The sequence below is a fragment of the Haliotis rubra genome, unplaced genomic scaffold, assembly GCF_003918875.1.
Source record: "Haliotis rubra isolate DU_JTF1 unplaced genomic scaffold, ASM391887v1 Scf106, whole genome shotgun sequence".
Classification (NCBI taxonomy): domain Eukaryota; kingdom Metazoa; phylum Mollusca; class Gastropoda; order Lepetellida; family Haliotidae; genus Haliotis; species Haliotis rubra.
In genome coordinates, this window is record NW_025764959.1 from 625816 (window position 1) to 643614 (window position 17799).

Consider the following 17799-nt stretch of genomic DNA (forward strand, 5'->3'; position numbering starts at 1 on the left):
GATTTCCACCCGCAGCGCTATTCAAAGCTGGTGATGAAAACTTGAAACTGTTAAAGGAACGCTTGAATTTTCCTGTGTTCCTTTATTTGTTTCCCTCAGTATATGTCGACAGGGCAATTTTTAGCTCAGAATTATACGTTGGCGAAGATGAACGAATACGTTGAGTCCAAACTTCTTTAGTCAGTTAAACAATAAACAGACACATTAAGAAATATGTGGAGCAGTGATGAAACTTTGCTATGATGGGACAAGTCCCGCAATCAGGGGTAGCCAACTCACGGCCGTATACACAGGTGCTGTCGGAGTACCAGGCTGCCGGACAGTATAGATGTGAATATATACACAAAGAACTTAGTTAAGCAACCCCTGACATGTCTCACGGTTGAATGAGCCCCCATGTACAGAACATGGCCCAAACTCAAGCTGCTTACCACGAGAAATGGTGTAGATTGCACTTTCAGGGGATTGGGAGGCTGACTGGGGGTATGAGGAGGAGGGTGCTGGCTGTCATACAGTCACATGGAGGTTACACTCGGTATTGACCTTGAATCGTGTACGACATGCAAAACGACATTTTGAATGTTCATATTCACCAATAAATTCAACATGAAACACCTAGGGCCATACTTGTATAGACATGGTTTTGTATGAAAATCAGTATGTGTTTGTATTTAAATGAGCAATTATCATCATAAAATCAACATGGATTCCAATCATTTTGTCTGTTTGCATGAGTCAAAGGATCATAACTGTCAGAAAAACTGTTTTTCCACGACAGGTTTTATGTACGTGTTGGAAACCTATCATTGCAATACAGGGGTGCTTAATTAAGTTCTTTGTGTATATATATAGTAATAGGTAACAATGGACAGACGAACAGACAAGAATGGACAGATTAAGAGCAAATAACATTGCCTGGGGCAAACTGATGTGATGACAGACCTGGCCAAGGGGGATGACCAATTAAGGTTATAAATGCCATAATAATGCTTGTGGCCGCAACGGTTTACAAAAGTGAAACAGTCAAAAAGCTAATATCTTTAAATAGAAGTGACAATTATCGTAACTGGTTCGTCAGATTGAGCGTGTCCACCTTAATACTTTTTATATGCTTTGTTGATGCCCGTAATGGGGTACCCCTGATCAAATAACGGTTGAGAAAGGTCCCATGACGCTCTTTGGAATCATCGTAAAATGAATTGCATAACAAATGTAGACATAAAAAGCTGGGGCTGCTGGAGTGAGTGAGTGAGTATGGTTTTACGCTGCTTTCAGCAACATTCCAGCATATCCGGGGAGGGGAGACGGGGCACCAGAAATGGGCTTCACATATTTTACCCTTGTGGGGCATCGAACCCGGGTCTTTGGCGTGACGGGCGTACGCTTTACCCACTAGACTACCCCACCACCTCCTGGGGCTGCTGGATTATGCTAGACATTATGTGGACGTTGTCAACTTGAATCGTCGTACAGTCTTGTAGAAAGTGTTTTGTCACTTTGATATGTTTTATGAATTAGGCCAGACACTCGCTCCTTGGTTTCTAGTTCAGGTCGATACACCTGGGGATACACCTGTACCGAGCTTCAGCTTCATAACCCTTTCTATTGTTTCAGCTTTCTTAACGTTAACAACAACAACGACAACGACACTGCGACGTAAGTTAATGATTAAGTAATCTTCTTTATGGTCAGTATTGTTAAGTAACCACGTTTAAGCAGGAAGAAGAGTTGTACCGTTACATAACAGCTGCTTGTGTTAATCGTGTCTGAAGAAGTGTTTTTTTCTGAATAGTGTCAAAACAATTAACGATCTTTTTAATAAAGTTAATTATCATTTATCATGTTTTTTTAAAAATTGATAGAAAATTTTTGAATAAGTATTTTTGTAAATAGATCAATAGTATTTATAATTTGTAGATTAGATTAGTAACATAGATTGTCCTCAAAGGGGTTAAAGTATTGTAAACGTATTGTCCCGCTGAGAGGTATGTAAGACCACGTCTTTCAAAGTATACTTAACCTGGCCACATTTTAAAGTGTAGAATATATGTTTGTTTAGATCAATGACAAGATCTGTCCAAATCGCTAACAGCTGAATATGTAACGATGTAAATGGTCCATAGGAAGCAAAGTACTGTCCCAATGGTCCCCAGTGTGGTGATCTACCTTCAGCTGGTGGCGATCTATAGCCTGTTTTTTATATTGTATTGTCTTAATAGTCAAACAATTTTAGATGTAAAAAGTAGTTTTACATTTAGATCTGTGATGTTCTAGATCCTTCGTTAGGTTTGTATAATCTAACTTAATGTATTACCAATTTATTACTTGTTTTAGCCACGCTATGGCTGAAATACTGCCAATGTGACTTAAAACATTAACTCACTCACATTATCTGAATAGTATTTTTATGAGGACTGCTTAGAGTCTGTGGCAATGGCATTGTCTAGCCTTTCAAACAGAACCTTTCAAGTGAGGCTTGACTAGAGGATGTGCAGTCAAAGCATTATTCAGTGGGTTGTATTCCTTTCGACAGACATTCTCTCGTTCAAAATGTGAACATTAAGGTTTGTAAGTGACAATACCTAATAATATATTTTGTATTTGAGTAAATATCATTAAAACGAAAGTAACAACATATTAGAAACAGATATGTTTACCGTTATGAATGTTATGTTTCAGCGTGCAATCAAGGAGGTACCGCGTGTATCAGCCCTAATCGGTGCCCAATCAGTGGACGTGTCAGCCCGCGCCAGTGTCCAGCGAATGAAGTGTGCTGTAGGAGTAAGTAGTCCAGCCTCTTTTGACCACAACCATGAGGGTTTTGTCCAGCATGATAAATATTTTCAGAACAACAGAAAGGACGGTAAATCTGCGAAATAAAGGCAACCTTGACAAGGTTTATATTTGATGTAGCTTTAAATATAATCTATCGATGTCTTTAGACCAAAACTAAATGGACAAAGGGGAAAGTTCTATAGAGATACAACTTCTTTATTGTAATGTAAGTTTTGTTATTCAAAACTAAATGTTTCACAGAAAATGTGGGATCAGTGTTGAAAAGTAACACATACTTATGGTCTTGGTGCAATAATTCTTCATTTCAAATAGAAAAAGTTCATGTAAACTCTCCCACAAAGGTAGGAGATCCTAACATCCCCACATATCCAAAGATTACACGTGTAATTCCTCCATGCATGTGAGTCAGTGAGAACTAAACTCATTCACTCACTCATGCTACATCTAGTCCCCCCATTACCTTATCTATCCAGTAGCATCACTGAAACCACTTTGTATTTCTGAAATGATCCTTTATTTTCGACTACCCCCAAATTATGGAAATCATATAGTTTGTATGAAGCTCGATATCGCCGTTTATATTAATAATATTTGGAATCACCTTGATATAAGTGAGGGAGAAAGTTCTTCACAGTAGCAGGAATGATCCCTAAAACTTTGCTGGGCTCTTTGTTTCTGGGACGGTGGGGTAGCCTAGTAGTCAAAGCGTTGGCTCGTCACGCCGAAGACCCGGGTTCGAATCCCCACATGGGTACAATGTGTGAAGCCCATTTATGTTGTCCCCCGTCGTGATATTGCTGGAATATTGCTAAAAGCGGCGTAAAACCAAACTCAGTCAGTCAGTCTTTGTTTCTGATGTCCTTGGTATTGATTCCTTTAGGGATTACTAACACTATTAATCAACGACGTGACTTGTTATAATACGAGTTAGTATGCTGAAGATGTTTCCACGCTCAATGTGTGTGTACACACACACACACACACACACACACACACACACACACACACACACACACACACACACACACACACACACACACACACACACACACACACACACACACACACACACACACACACACACACACACACACTACCCATCAAAAGTTTAGATTCACTAGTGTAACTCTCTTCAGTCAACTCTTCTAAACTAGATTTTGCAAAATATTTCATACTGTTTATAGGTACTCTTTACACATGAAAAGATGTATTGTAAAACAAATTCGTAACGTTGAAAAGATTATTGTCAGGAGTTCAATACATGCTCAACACCATAACGCAGCTGTTCACATGCATGATATTTGCACATGCTTTTCAGCAATTTGATAATTGATCCTCGAGCAATTCATCTGCATAAGGTTTGCAGTTGGTTCCCCCAAGTTAGTGGAGAAATTCATCTTCGATGTAACCTCATGTATATACACAACATCTAAACTTTTGGGGGCGGTAGGGTAGCCTACTGGTTAAAGCGTTCGCTCGTCACGCCGAAGACCCGGGTTCGATTCCCCACATGGGTACAATGTGTGAAGCCCATTTCCGGTGCCCCCCGCAGTGATATTGCTCGAATATTCCTAAAAAGCGGCGTAAAACCATACTCACTCACTCTAAACTTTTGATGGGTGGTATATATATACATACACACACATTTGTTTGTATAGTATATTTGTTTGTAAATAAACATTGCAAATGTAACATGAAGGGAAAAGCTCTAATCTGGGTTATTTGTGAGTTAAATCAATTAATAATTTTTATAAATCCCTATGTTGAAAATATTTTTAGTGCTGTTTAAATTCTGGTAGAGTTCTGTAGTTTCTTTTGCCCCTCAATGTATCTTCAAATGGTTGCCTGGTACGTTCCTCACACACATTTTACTTGCTGTTTCAGATATTGCCACCCTACCACCAACGACCCTGTCACGTATGTGAATTAATGTGCAGTTGACTCTGGTTATGTACAATTGAACCTTGCTTATCAGGACACTTGCGTTTTCTCACAGTTTGTCCGGATAAATGAATCTCGACAGTTACCCCCCTAAACCAATTTATACGGTCTCTAAAAGCCTCTATTGAACGATACTTAAAATGATGGGAGCTGCCCCTCTCCAAAATCGGGTGAACGAACAGGGGATTAGCAACTTACTTAATTGTTTTTAATCATACCCCAGTGGGCATAATTATTTACCGTTTAAGCTGTGTTTCAAGCGTTGTATGTATGCAAGGATTAAGATTACCGTGTGGTTTCCACGTAAACCAAGACGGAAATAACAATCAGCTGTTAATGTTTTCTCCCTACGGTGGATTCACTTAGAATGTCCCCATTTATATAATATCATGGCATTTTGAATCAGTCGTATTAAATTTTATCTGAAAGCTTTTATGTGCCAACACTGGTATGTTAGGTACATACAGGTGCGTAATATCATGATTAAATTTACGTTGCGATCTCATGAAACCCGTCCCTTTGGTGTTGGTTGGGAGGCCAGGTATGGCAAACCAAACGTCCTCAGACGTAGTCGCTGTCCGGTTAGTGGGACAAAATCATGTGTATTTTGAACTGTTAGTAATTGAACTTAGATTCGGATACAGATATAATCCCTTTATCATTCACAATTGTAATTCACAAATAGTTAAGCATTTAAAATGTTTGACACTACCTATGACCTACCCACTATGTTATATATATATTTTTTGGAAACAATTCAGGTCATAATGTGAATCATACGGATACGTTAATAATCAGGAAGTAAAGATAGTACACTTTAAGAGAAATAACTTATCCAAATTCTGTGTGACTCTGTTTGCTATGTACTTGTCAACATTTAAAGTTACTTGTAGAGACAATTAACAGTTAGTGTGCCATTAACATTAACTTACGACTATCTTAGCGCTAAGAGAGCTTCGAAAATCCAGGCCCTGGTTTCCAAATGTGTTCAAGATAAATTTGGCTCCATATATTTGTACCGTATAGTTTTTGTGTTCAGAGATAGTGGAACCTATTTGTGTTCACGTTTTGTTAGAATGAAGGATATGCAGTGAATTGCATGATGGCTTTAAAGCCTATTGATACCACATTTGCATGAAGGTTTCTCTAAATGGTAGACACTAACCTTTCAGCCTAAATTATTCTTGATGAATTGTTGCTTCAGGGTGTGGACTTTGAGCAATAAGCAACGAGATCACATTTTATATTCAAATTAAACAATTCAGGCCATAATGTGAACCACATGGATACGTTAAAACGTGGTGTGTGGTCCTGTGCATAGAGCTCAGGTCACAGTCAGTTGAAGTTTGAGCGCGGAGAGTCCTTGGATGGGTTACCATGTTTGACAGCTGGACTCGTGAGAGTTTCTAGGACTTCAGTCCCACCCCACAACGAAGCACATGTGACACATGTGGTTACACCTTAGGCAAGTGGGTTTGTTCAAAATTCTTCTGTTCATCCAGAAGAAAATGGGTACCCGGTGGGATAATATCATGTGACTATAACCTTCTAGCGCCTAACAGCCGGTTGGGTTATCCAGGGTAATAATGTGTTAGCGCTTTGAGCATGCACAAGTGTGTGGAAACAGGTGCTTCATAAATTGCTATTATTATCATTATTTAAGTATTATATAATCACGAGCTCGACAGTTTCAAATACATGTCCTTGGTTTTCTTGAAACAGTTCTTCTCTGTGTCACAAACTCAGGTGTATTGTACAGTTTGCTCAAATCTTTAAAGTGGTATATCGCAAGGCGAGAATCCTCCGTCTTATATCCTAATGTCAAAACAGTTGAGGATCTTTTTAGTAATAATAACTATCATTTATTTTTTATATTTTTTTAAAGAAATTAAACTAATTGAAAATGTTTGATCGATATGTATTGTAGATAAATGTATTTTCTTAATTGGAAGTTTAAATCAGTGACATGTTAGTAGCTGTATCCTCAAAGGGGTTAAAGTATTTTAAAATTATTGTCCTTCTGTAAATTTAAAAGTGAATTTAAACTTACCACGTTTTTTCATCGTAGATATATGTTCTTTTAATGTATGGCTAGATTTGTCTAACTTGCTAACATCTGAAGGGATGGTGTAAATCCAGCTAGGGTCCATGCAGGAAGCAAATGTACTGTTTTTCTGGTGTACTGGATTTTGGATGTCTGACGGCTTTATACACTCAAATTTACCAGTGCAAGATATATTTTAAAAAAAAGGATCGGGACATATTTTAGTGTCGGGCGGTAATGAGAAACGAGAAATTAGTTTTATGTGGCCTAACCTAAGGATCTCAAGTTACGCCTTGATTTCTAAAATATACATTGATTTCTTAAAATAGGTGACAATATATCGAAATTAAAGAGTCGCGTGAAAAGGATACATTATATTTCATGTAAGTCTGTTTTCAGCAGGGGCGGTGGGGTAGCCTAGTGGTTAAAGTGTCCCATCGTCATGCCGAAGACTCGGGTTCGATTAGCCACATGGGCACAATGTGTGAAGCCCATTTCTGGTGTCCCTCGCCGTGATATTGCTGGAATATTGCTAAAAGCGGCGCGAAACCATTCTCACTCACTTACTCACTGTTTTCAGCCTGCACTGGTACCGGACTCGGTTGTGTGTCGACATGTAATACGCTTGTTATTCCCCGCTCTTGCCCAGGTGCTCTGATGTGCTGTATTGGTAAGTAGCCTCGCCACTTTCATCTTTACCCTTCAATACCCGTGAAGGTCCGGGTTAGAATATTGATCTTCAGTAACCCATGCTTGTCATAAGAGGCGACTAACGGGATCTGGTGATCAGGCTCGCTGACTTGGTTGACACATGTCATCAGTTCCCAAATGCGCAGATCGATGCTCATGCTGTTGATCACTGGATACTGGATTGTCTGGTGCGGTGTAAAACTAAACTCTCTCACTCACTTTACCCTTCAGGGAAGAATTGTTACCTTCTCTTGACGTAAGATTTCACCAACGGCACGGCACGTCCAGGATGTGGACTGGTATTGTCCCTGAAGACTGGCCTTGAAGACTGGCCAGAGGATGGCTATCAAAATGTGGTACAACAACCCTGTCTAGAATGTCTGATGTACCGTTGTTCATTCAGATTTTGTCTGACCGCTAGATGGCACTCACACCACCAATAAACCCAAACAGTCCGGGATATTCCATTGTGGATATGCAGTGCTTTTGATTCGCGTAACACGAGCTCGGCCATCAGTCATGAACAAAAGATGTCCACTTTCGTCCGACCAGTGAACCATTCCCCATGGCGTCTAGCATGACAAGCTAGTCGTACTGCTTTGTGCTCTGGGATTAACCACGGTCGTCTGGCTCTATATCTGCCGATTGTAGGCGATATCGGACGACTATGCTGAAGCATCTGTTAAAGCCACTTACATGAACAGATGAAGTCTTGTGATTCTGATAAGGGCTTTATGAACCCCATGAGTCGTCACCCATGGTCGTCCTGTACGCTGACGGCGCTTAACGTCATTTTGGAATAAGCCTAGGAATGTTTTTTGGTGGGCCAATGCCCCACCTGGTTAATTTTAGGTGGACCCCTTGTAGATTTGGGTGTTTGCAGTTTTCAGCTAAGCATTTTCAATTATTGTGTGTCTACAGGACGCAACGCAGATTAATGTCGGCGACAATCCATATTTTGATGCGGAAATGCTGCAGAAACGCATCCTAGGTTTGCTGATGGTTTCTGGACAGTCGATGACACCTGGCGTCTTTCGAAACAGCACTCTCTGACATGCCGGCATTCCGAATATCAATAAGTTCCATAAGCCATTTTTTCTTAGCAGCAAAGAAATCAATTGATTTACCAATAATTCACTGAACCTTGAGTTCTGCTTAATGATCATCTCGTATCTTGTATCAGTTCAAAACTTGGTAGTTTGGTTTGGCTAAATGTACACGTCAACGCCAGAGCATAACCAGTCTCATTTATCTACCGGAACAGATTCCATTTGGTGTAAAAGGCGAAACAGCGGTTAGAATTATATGCATAAAAGTAAAGCATGGACTTTAGTATCTCAAGATGGAGTACGTATGGAGTGTACATACATACATACATACATACATACATACATACATACATACATACATACATACATACATACATACATACATACATACATACATACATACATACATACATACATACATACATACATACATACATACATTTAAGAAGCGCTATTTATCAATGTAATTACCCAAAAGCGCTATCTGAGTCCACTTTATCGATGTGCAGAGGTGAATAGGTGAGTCTTGAGTCCACTTTTAAAATTTGACAGTTCTATTTCGAAACGATGGACGGCTGGTAAATTGAGGAAGGGTCCTGTTCTATAGAATGACCTGTCCCCATATGACTTCTAGTTTTACTTTGTGGCATTTCAAGAAGAGACTGGTTTCTCGAGCGGAGTGATCTAGTTGGGTGATATGGTGTCAGGAGATCCGAGAGGTATTTTGGAGCTAGACCGTTTAAACACTTGAAGACAAGGAGCAGGATTTTGTAGTCGAATCTGAAGCGAACTTGAAGCCAGTGTAGAGTTTTGAGGGCTGGAGAGATGTGTTCAGTCCTTATATGTAGTTTGACAGATCAATCGTGCGGCTGAATTTTGTGCCTTCTGTAGCCTGTAGAGGACTGGTTTTGGCACACCAGACAGCAAAGAGTTCAACAATAGTCCAAGCGGGATGTTACATATGCTTGAACCAGAGCTTGTGCAGATTTCACATCCAGGTATCGACGGATCCTACCCATGTTGCGCAGATGGAAATATGATTGGCGGCAGACATTGCGAACATGGGGCTTCATGCTGACGGCTCCATGCTGACGGCACGTATGTACTGTGTATGTACAGTTACATACGTGCCACTTTTTTCGAGAGTGATATATTTACAAACAGACCCGTTGAAAATCCACTAGCCAGTCGGACCAGTGACTGTGGAGATTTATTGCCCCGACTGGATTCTTACTAGCCATGGGCTAGCGGACCAGTGGCTGTTTCGCACACTGATACTGAAACATATTTGACTATTTTTTAAGATCCTTCCGGATAACTGATGGAGAGAAAACACGATGGTGGGAAGTATTCAGAGCAGCTCGGACATTAAAAGATATGGGTGAGTTCAGTGTTATATTGAGCTACTCGGATATAACTAGAAAATGCCAAACGTTATCTGGGGCTTTCTTGCCACCTAAGGTCTTGACTCCCTTGCTTGTTATGACTTGTTATGACTTGAACACACAACCAACCTTTATTCCACAATGAAGAGGCAACCGGTCTATAGTACATAAAACATACATACATTTATATTCGCACCAGTAGTAGCTTTTTACATTTTTTCAAATATTATTTTTTTCGTTGTAATGTTGCATATGTTGCTTTGTAATATAAACATTGATCAATTCTGGTGTATTGAAATGTTTGTACTTGTTAGTAATGATATATATTTTATAAAGTTTGGATAGCTATAAAAATGATTTGGTAAATATTTTCTTCTTAGATCTTAGTGCAGCGGACAAACAAGAAGGAAATGGCCCTCGGCAATATTAAAATCATATAGTTGGCATACACCCTTGTGGATTAATATAGTATAGCGTCCAGTTTCTATAAATCAATCATGAGATGAACATCGAAAACGTGAAAATGCAACTCGGAACTTCTTTACTGTTATTTGAGAGAGGTACCACTCCAAACTTATTCGCGCTTTAAAAAGTTTGTAATAGAAACATTTGTCTTATAAAGTGAGTGATTCAAGACTTGTCTGCACATAAATATACCCGTGAAGGTCCGGGTTAGAATGAACCTTCAGTAACCCATGCTTGTCGTAAGAGGCGACTAACGGGATCGAGTGGTCAGGATCGCTGGCTTGGTTGACACATGTCATCGGTTCCCAAGCGCGCAGATCGATGCTCATGCTGTTGATCAATGGATTGTCTGGTCCAGACTCGATTATTTACAGACCGCCGCCATATAGCTGGAATATTGCTGAGTGCGGCGTAAAACTAAACGCACTCACTCACTGCACATAAATATCCTTAAGTCTTTGTGTCAGTGACATGATAAAATTAGGGCAGCAGCTAACGTTTTGGTCATACCATGCGTTACCAAAACCAGTTTTAAACAGCAATGTTTTTATATTCGTTACCCAAATATTTTTTAAATTGTTGTCATAAACTACACGGACGTGCATACATTATATGTCTTAAATATATTTGTTGTATATATCTCACACTTGGATTGATCATGTTCCAGCGAGCGAGGATGACCGAAGGCGACACATGCTGCAGATCCTTGGTTGTATGTATGCTTGTAAATGAGTAAAGAAGTCACTCTGCTTTTACTTGTTCTATCACTGAAACGCTGTGATCACATAACCACCCACGGAGTCGAGAACGAGGACAACCGCTCCATCATAAAGGCCTCAGGATTGGGATTGGAACAACTGCTACTTGATAAATGGCTGAAAGTAAAAGTGAACTTTTTTTTTCCATAATCACGAGGATGACTAAGATTCTGGATCTCGGTCTATATTATAAGTGAGTGAGTGATGAGTTTAGAACGCTTTAACCACGAGGCTACCCCACCGCCCCCTAATAATAAGCATACGTTTAAAAAATCATAACAAATAGTGATGATAGACATTTGACTGTCATCTATCACAAACACATGCAATTCACGCTAAGATTTCACCTAAACATACAGGGTAATACAGATTACCTAGGAAATTGCATCAGCTACCATTTTGGTGACTGGTGCGTCAGATTTGAAAACGTCCTTCAAATATCCACCATCATGCTCTTTAAAATATGAGATAAAATAATCTCTCCTTTCTTCAACACATCAATTGGTAACAATTTGACATCTACCTATTACAAAGTTCTCTAACACAATATTGGGCGGTGGGGTAGCCTAGTGATTTAAGCGTTTGCTCGTCACGCCGAAGACCCTGGTTCAAATTCCCACATGGGTACAATGTGTGAAGCCCATTTCTGGTGTCCCCCGCCGTGATGTTGCTGGAATATTGCTAAAAGCGGCGCAAAACCAAACTCAGTCAGTGAGTCAGTCTAACACAATATTCATATTGACAGAGTTGGTACGTCCACGTCCAAGCATGTACCACAGAGATATACTCAACATAAAAAGAATAAGGATCACCCCAATATTCACTATTTAAGTATTATATGGATCATCAAATGAACTTTCAAATACTTTGATACTGAAAATAGAGATATACTCAACACAAAAATTTAAGGATCACCCCAATATTCACTATTTAAGTATTATATGGATCATCAAATGAACTTTCAAATACTTTGATACTGAAAATAGAGATATACTCAACACAAAAATTTAAGGATCACCCCAATATTCAATATTTAAGTATTATATGGATCATCAAATGAACTTTCAAATACTTTGATACTGAAAATAGAGATATACTCAACACAAAAATTTAAGGATCACCCCAATATTCAATATTTAAGTATTATATGGATCATCAAATGAACTTTCAAATACTTTGATACTGAAAATAGAGATATACTCAACACAAAAATTTAAGGACCACCCGAATATATTCAATATTTAAGTATTATATGGATCATCAAATGAACTTTCAAATACTTTGATACTGAAAATAGAGATATACTCAACACAAAAATTTAAGGACCACCCCAATATTCAATATTTAAGTATTATATGGATCATCAAATGAACTTTCAAATACTTTGATACTGAAAATAGAGATATACTCAACACAAAAATTTAAGGACCACCCCAATATTCAATATTTAGGTATTATATGGATCATCAAATGAACTTTCAAATACTTTGATACTGAAAATAGAGATATACTCAACACAAAAATTTAAGGATCACCCCAATATTCAATATTTAAGTATTATATGGATCATCAAATGAACTTTCAAATACTTTGATACTGAAAATAGAGATATACTCAACACAAAATTTAAGGACCACCCCAATATTCAATATTTAAGTATTATATGGATCATCAAATGAACTTTCAAATACTTTGATACTGAAAATAGAGATATACTCAACACAAAAATTTAAGGATCACCCCAATATTCAATATTTAAGTATTATATGGATCATCAAATGAACTTTCAAATACTTTGATACTGAAAATAGAGATATACTCAACACAAAAATTTAAGGATCACCCCAATATTCAATATTTAAGTATTATATGGATCATCAAATGAACTTTCAAATGCTTTGATACTGAAAATAGAGATATACTCAACACAAAAATTTAAGGATCACCCCAATATTCAATATTTAAGTATTATATGGATCATCAAATGAACTTTCAAATACTTTGATACTGAAAATAGAGATATACTCAACACAAAAATTTAAGGACCACCCCAATATTCAATATTTAAGTATTATATGGATCATCAAATGAACTTTCAAATACTTTGATACTGAAAATAGAGATATACTCAACACAAAAATTTAAGGACCACCCCAATATTCAATATTTAAGTATTATATGGATCATCAAATGAACTTTCAAATACTTTGATACTGAAAATAGAGATATACTCAACACAAAAATTTAAGGACCACCCCAATATTCACTATTTAGGTATTATATGGATCATCAAATGAACTTTCAAATACTTTGATACTGAAAATAGAGATATACTCAACACAAAAATTTAAGGATCACCCCAATATTCAATATTTAAGTATTATATGGATCATCAAATGAACTTTCAAATACTTTGATACTGAAAATAGAGATATACTCAACACAAAAATTTAAGGACCACCCCAATATTCAATATTTAAGTATTATATGGATCATCAAATGAACTTTCAAATACTTTGATACTGAAAATAGAGATATACTCAACACAAAAATTTAAGGATCACCCCAATATTCAATATTTAAGTATTATATGGATCATCAAATGAACTTTCAAATACTTTGATACTGAAAATAGAGATATACTCAACACAAAAATTTAAGAATCACCCCAATATTCAATATTTAAGTATTATTTGGATCATAATATGGAGTATCAAATACTTTGATACTGAAAATTGAGTTGGTGCATAACCTTTTTGTTGAGTACGTATGGCATGTCATCATATAGTTATTTTGGAAACACTGGTATCCACATAAACGATGTTCAAAGCGGCCATAATGTTAGTGTGACATGAAAGTGGCCCAGTTATGATAACCTTTACCTACATGTAGCAGTAACAGTGGTCACGTGTCCAAAACATGCATGGCTGGATGTCCAGGGTGACAGCTACGATCTTCTCAGATTTCTCAGACTCTGCATGTAATGAAAGGACAGAGGAACGTGGCTAGCACTGGCTACCACCTCTTACAAGAGATGTCCCAAACGTTTCCGGCCTCCCTACCTAATATCCGACCTATATGGAAGTTGTTCAAAGGCGGATCCAGAGGAGTGGGGGTGGTTGCAGGGGGTGCGCCCCCCTTCCCCCTGTCCTGAAAGTGTTTTAAAAGACCATTGAAACTCACGTGAAACGGGTCAATAATGAACTGTGCAGTCCCCTGAGGACAGGTTTGGGGGAAGAGGAAGAAGTCAGATGGTCCAAGATCTGGAGAATAGGCTGGTTGAGGGAGGATCTTGAAGCCACAGTCCTGTGCACCCCCTCTGCCACTTGGGCCGTGTGTCCTAGAGGAACCAGACACGTTGGCGAAGCTTACCTCTGAGCTTTTCTCAGATTTGATCACGCAACCTACTCAATTCCTCAGCGTAATATGCACCATTTATTGCGGAACCCTTCTATAAATAGTCTATCATCATTTCGCCCTCAGAGTCCCAGAAAACGGAGGCCATGACTTTGCCACTGGAAGTCGTTCTTTTAAATGTTTTGGACTTTGGTGACGTCACGTGCTTCCACTGCATACTTTGACTGGGTCAAAGTGATGAACACAGGTTTCACTCTGAGTAACACTATGACCAATGAAAGCACGTGGATCTCTCCTATAGCCCTCAAGATGCTAACGACAAACCATGCCTCTCTGGCGTTTGTGTTCTTCAGATAACATTCTAGGCACCCAACGTGCAGGCACATACACAAATGTTAATGGATTATTCGTTCCACTGATGTTTTGCTAATGTCACGTTCAGTAGCTAATTACCTATCAGGTACCCGCCTGTCTTGCATTATTCTGTCGAGAACAGCATCAAATTTATCTTTGGTAGTCACTTCAAAAGGGCGACCAGACTGGTTCCTCTTCGGTGCTGCTCCTTCCCCTTGTAAATTCAGCACACCACTGTTTTACCGTACTGTATGAAGGAACATTGTCACGTAATGTTTGTGGCATGAAATCATGAATGTGCCTTGGCGTAAACATTTTAAACGAAGATACTTCTTAACAGCCCTTCGTCATGATATGGCTGAAATATTTCCGATGTGACGTTAAATTTTAACTCACTCACAGCCCTGCATTCGGTTCTCTCCAATTTTAGAGCAAATGATAGGATGATGCTGTTTGGACACCTATATATATCAAATTATAGATTATAGCACGTGGAATTCATGTTTTGCATGTCAAGCACATGCTAAGATACTGTTCTAGAAACAGGGCGGGTTTTGTTGGGTTTGTGCGATCCGTTCACGGTGAGGCCGAAAACATTTGGGAAACTCCTCGTATATATATTTGGCCTGTACTGTTCCAGGAGTTTGAAGACTACACTCGACATCAAGTCTATATAAAATAAAAAATTAAAGTGAGTGAGTGAGTGAGTTCAGTTTTACGCCGCTGTTATTAATATTCCAGCAATGTCAAGGCGGGGGACTCCAAAAATGGGCTTCACACATTGTACCCATGTGGGGAATCGAACCCGGGACGAGCGCACGCTTTAACCACTTGGTTACCCCCTGTGTAATGAACGAAGATGTGTAAAATAGAATTGCACATTACAATGCAATATCCAGTAAGCATCAGGGGAGTGCTTCTGTCCCAGGGGTGTTTTCATTCTGCAAAGGGGGAGCGTCATGATCCCGAGGGGAGAGATTTGGTCCAAGGAGGAATTTGGTCCTAGCTGGTGACCTAATTCTCCTACACCGGATCACTCAAGTCCTCCCCTTTCAGCATGGGCCGCATGCCGCACGGTCGCATAGATAAAATGCGTTTCATATGATAGACAGTATAACATGATCGCATACGAAGAGTGGCCAGGCTAGCAATTCTCGAAACTTCTTAAGTCCTACGAACTGCTTAAGACCATTCTTAACACATTGGCTACGAACGTTTCGAGAATAAGGGCCCAGAATGCTCAGTACGCCATCTTGTCATCGGTAGAATACATACACTGAAAAAGAGGAATCGGAATCGGAATCGGAATCGGAATACGCCTACACATACCATAACAACCACCACTAAATTAATGGTTAGATTGAAGGAGAAGCACTAATTCCTTCGTCCAGTTGACGTCTGTGTAAGGTCGCAGGTTTTTTACGCCCCTGTTAGCAATATTTCAGCAATATCACAGCGGGGAACACCAGGAATGGGCTTTAAACATTGCACTCATGTTGGGAATCGAACCCAGGTCTTCTGCATGACGGGTGAAACGCTTTAACAATTAGGCTACCCCACAAAAAGGCGTTAAAAAGTGGTATTTGTTGTTACTCTACCTGGTGGTCGGTGCTTGGGGCGGTGAGGCAAGTACTCCTCGTTTTGGGCATCACCCATTGTACTCAGTCAGTTGGAGTTACCAGCAATATTCAAGCTAGATGGCGGCGGTCTGTAAATAGTCGAGTCTGGACCAGACAATCCAGTGATCAACAGTGATGAGCAGAAGGAGAAAAAATGTTTGTTAAACACATAATTCCAATTTAACTATTATAAACTGTTCACCATATATTTCCAAACGTATATTTCTGAATAGGATTTAAGAATCACAAATGGGATTTTTTTTAATGGAAGATGGAAATACAAATATATATTTTTCAGCCACATGAAATCCGAAAACTGTCGTTTAAAATATTTCTTAAACTGAACATTCGTATAACCTTGGTGCTATAACTCTGCTGGAATTGTAGTGAAATGTATGCCCAATTTTAAAGATTAAAGCTTATCAGTTATGTATAATTATATCACTTTGAAATAGCGATTTATAACTATATGTCCTGAAAATGTTGAAAAGCGGACGTAAAATCTCCCATACTCGCCCGCAATTGGACTTAGGAGTCCCGTTACGTAAACAAACACACGTGGGTATTTGAATCCCTTACAGTTCATGTCATTATTCTTAACAAAAACTTGATATTATTTCACACAATTCTGTCACCTATGTTTTGAAACAAGCACATAATGCCATAAACGATTTAAGTACTCGGGATTATTTTATCAAAGTACCCCAATCATTACGCGCGTTCTGATCTTGTCGTATTTTCGCGCATTCATCGAGAGGGGAACAAGTTACGGAAAGGGCCGAGTGATGACGAATGTTCCGATCGGCATGGTGTAGCGGTAATGGCGATCGGTCCGTCATTGCGTTCGTAAATTGGCGATTACACTTTCTCATGATTCAAAAGATTATGTTACTTTTGGGGTTGAGTCACATCTGGGATCACTCTCCTACCCAGAGTTCCACGCGGCAAACCGGCATAGTACCTCTGCCACAGGCCAGAAAAATGTGATGATTCGTCACATCTTGCAATGTCCATTCAATATAATGTACATATTTCTTTTACTCTTTTATTTTTGACGAGACTACACATCTAACTAAACATCTTTAATAGAATGGTTTAGTTTCACTGAGAAAATATCCAAAAACATGTAACACTATTTCGATTTGCGTAGCGATTCTTTGTTTACATAGGTTGTACGGCTCCACGTGCTGTCATCGAAGCTGATGGAGAGCAAACGATGCAGCCAGTTTGATATCTAACTATGTACTGCCATAGACCTTACTGTCGCAGTTGTGGAAGAATATATATGTAACAAGGTAAAACATACGAAGAGAGCGCCGAAAAGCTTTCGTGAGTCCAGTC

General features: G+C 38.9%; 1 protein-coding gene across 1 annotated transcript; it reads left to right on the plus strand.

The window, feature by feature from the left end:
* The first annotated feature begins 242 nt into the window (after window positions 1–242).
* Window positions 243–9878, plus strand: LOC124277748. The gene is made up of 5 exons (XM_046713474.1): window positions 243–330; window positions 2680–2781; window positions 4681–4713; window positions 7362–7451; window positions 9825–9878. Exons 1-5 carry the CDS (start codon window positions 243–245, stop codon window positions 9836–9838), a joined length of 327 nt encoding a protein of 108 aa, XP_046569430.1. The 3' UTR covers window positions 9839–9878.
* The last annotated feature ends 7921 nt before the right edge of the window (window positions 9879–17799 follow it).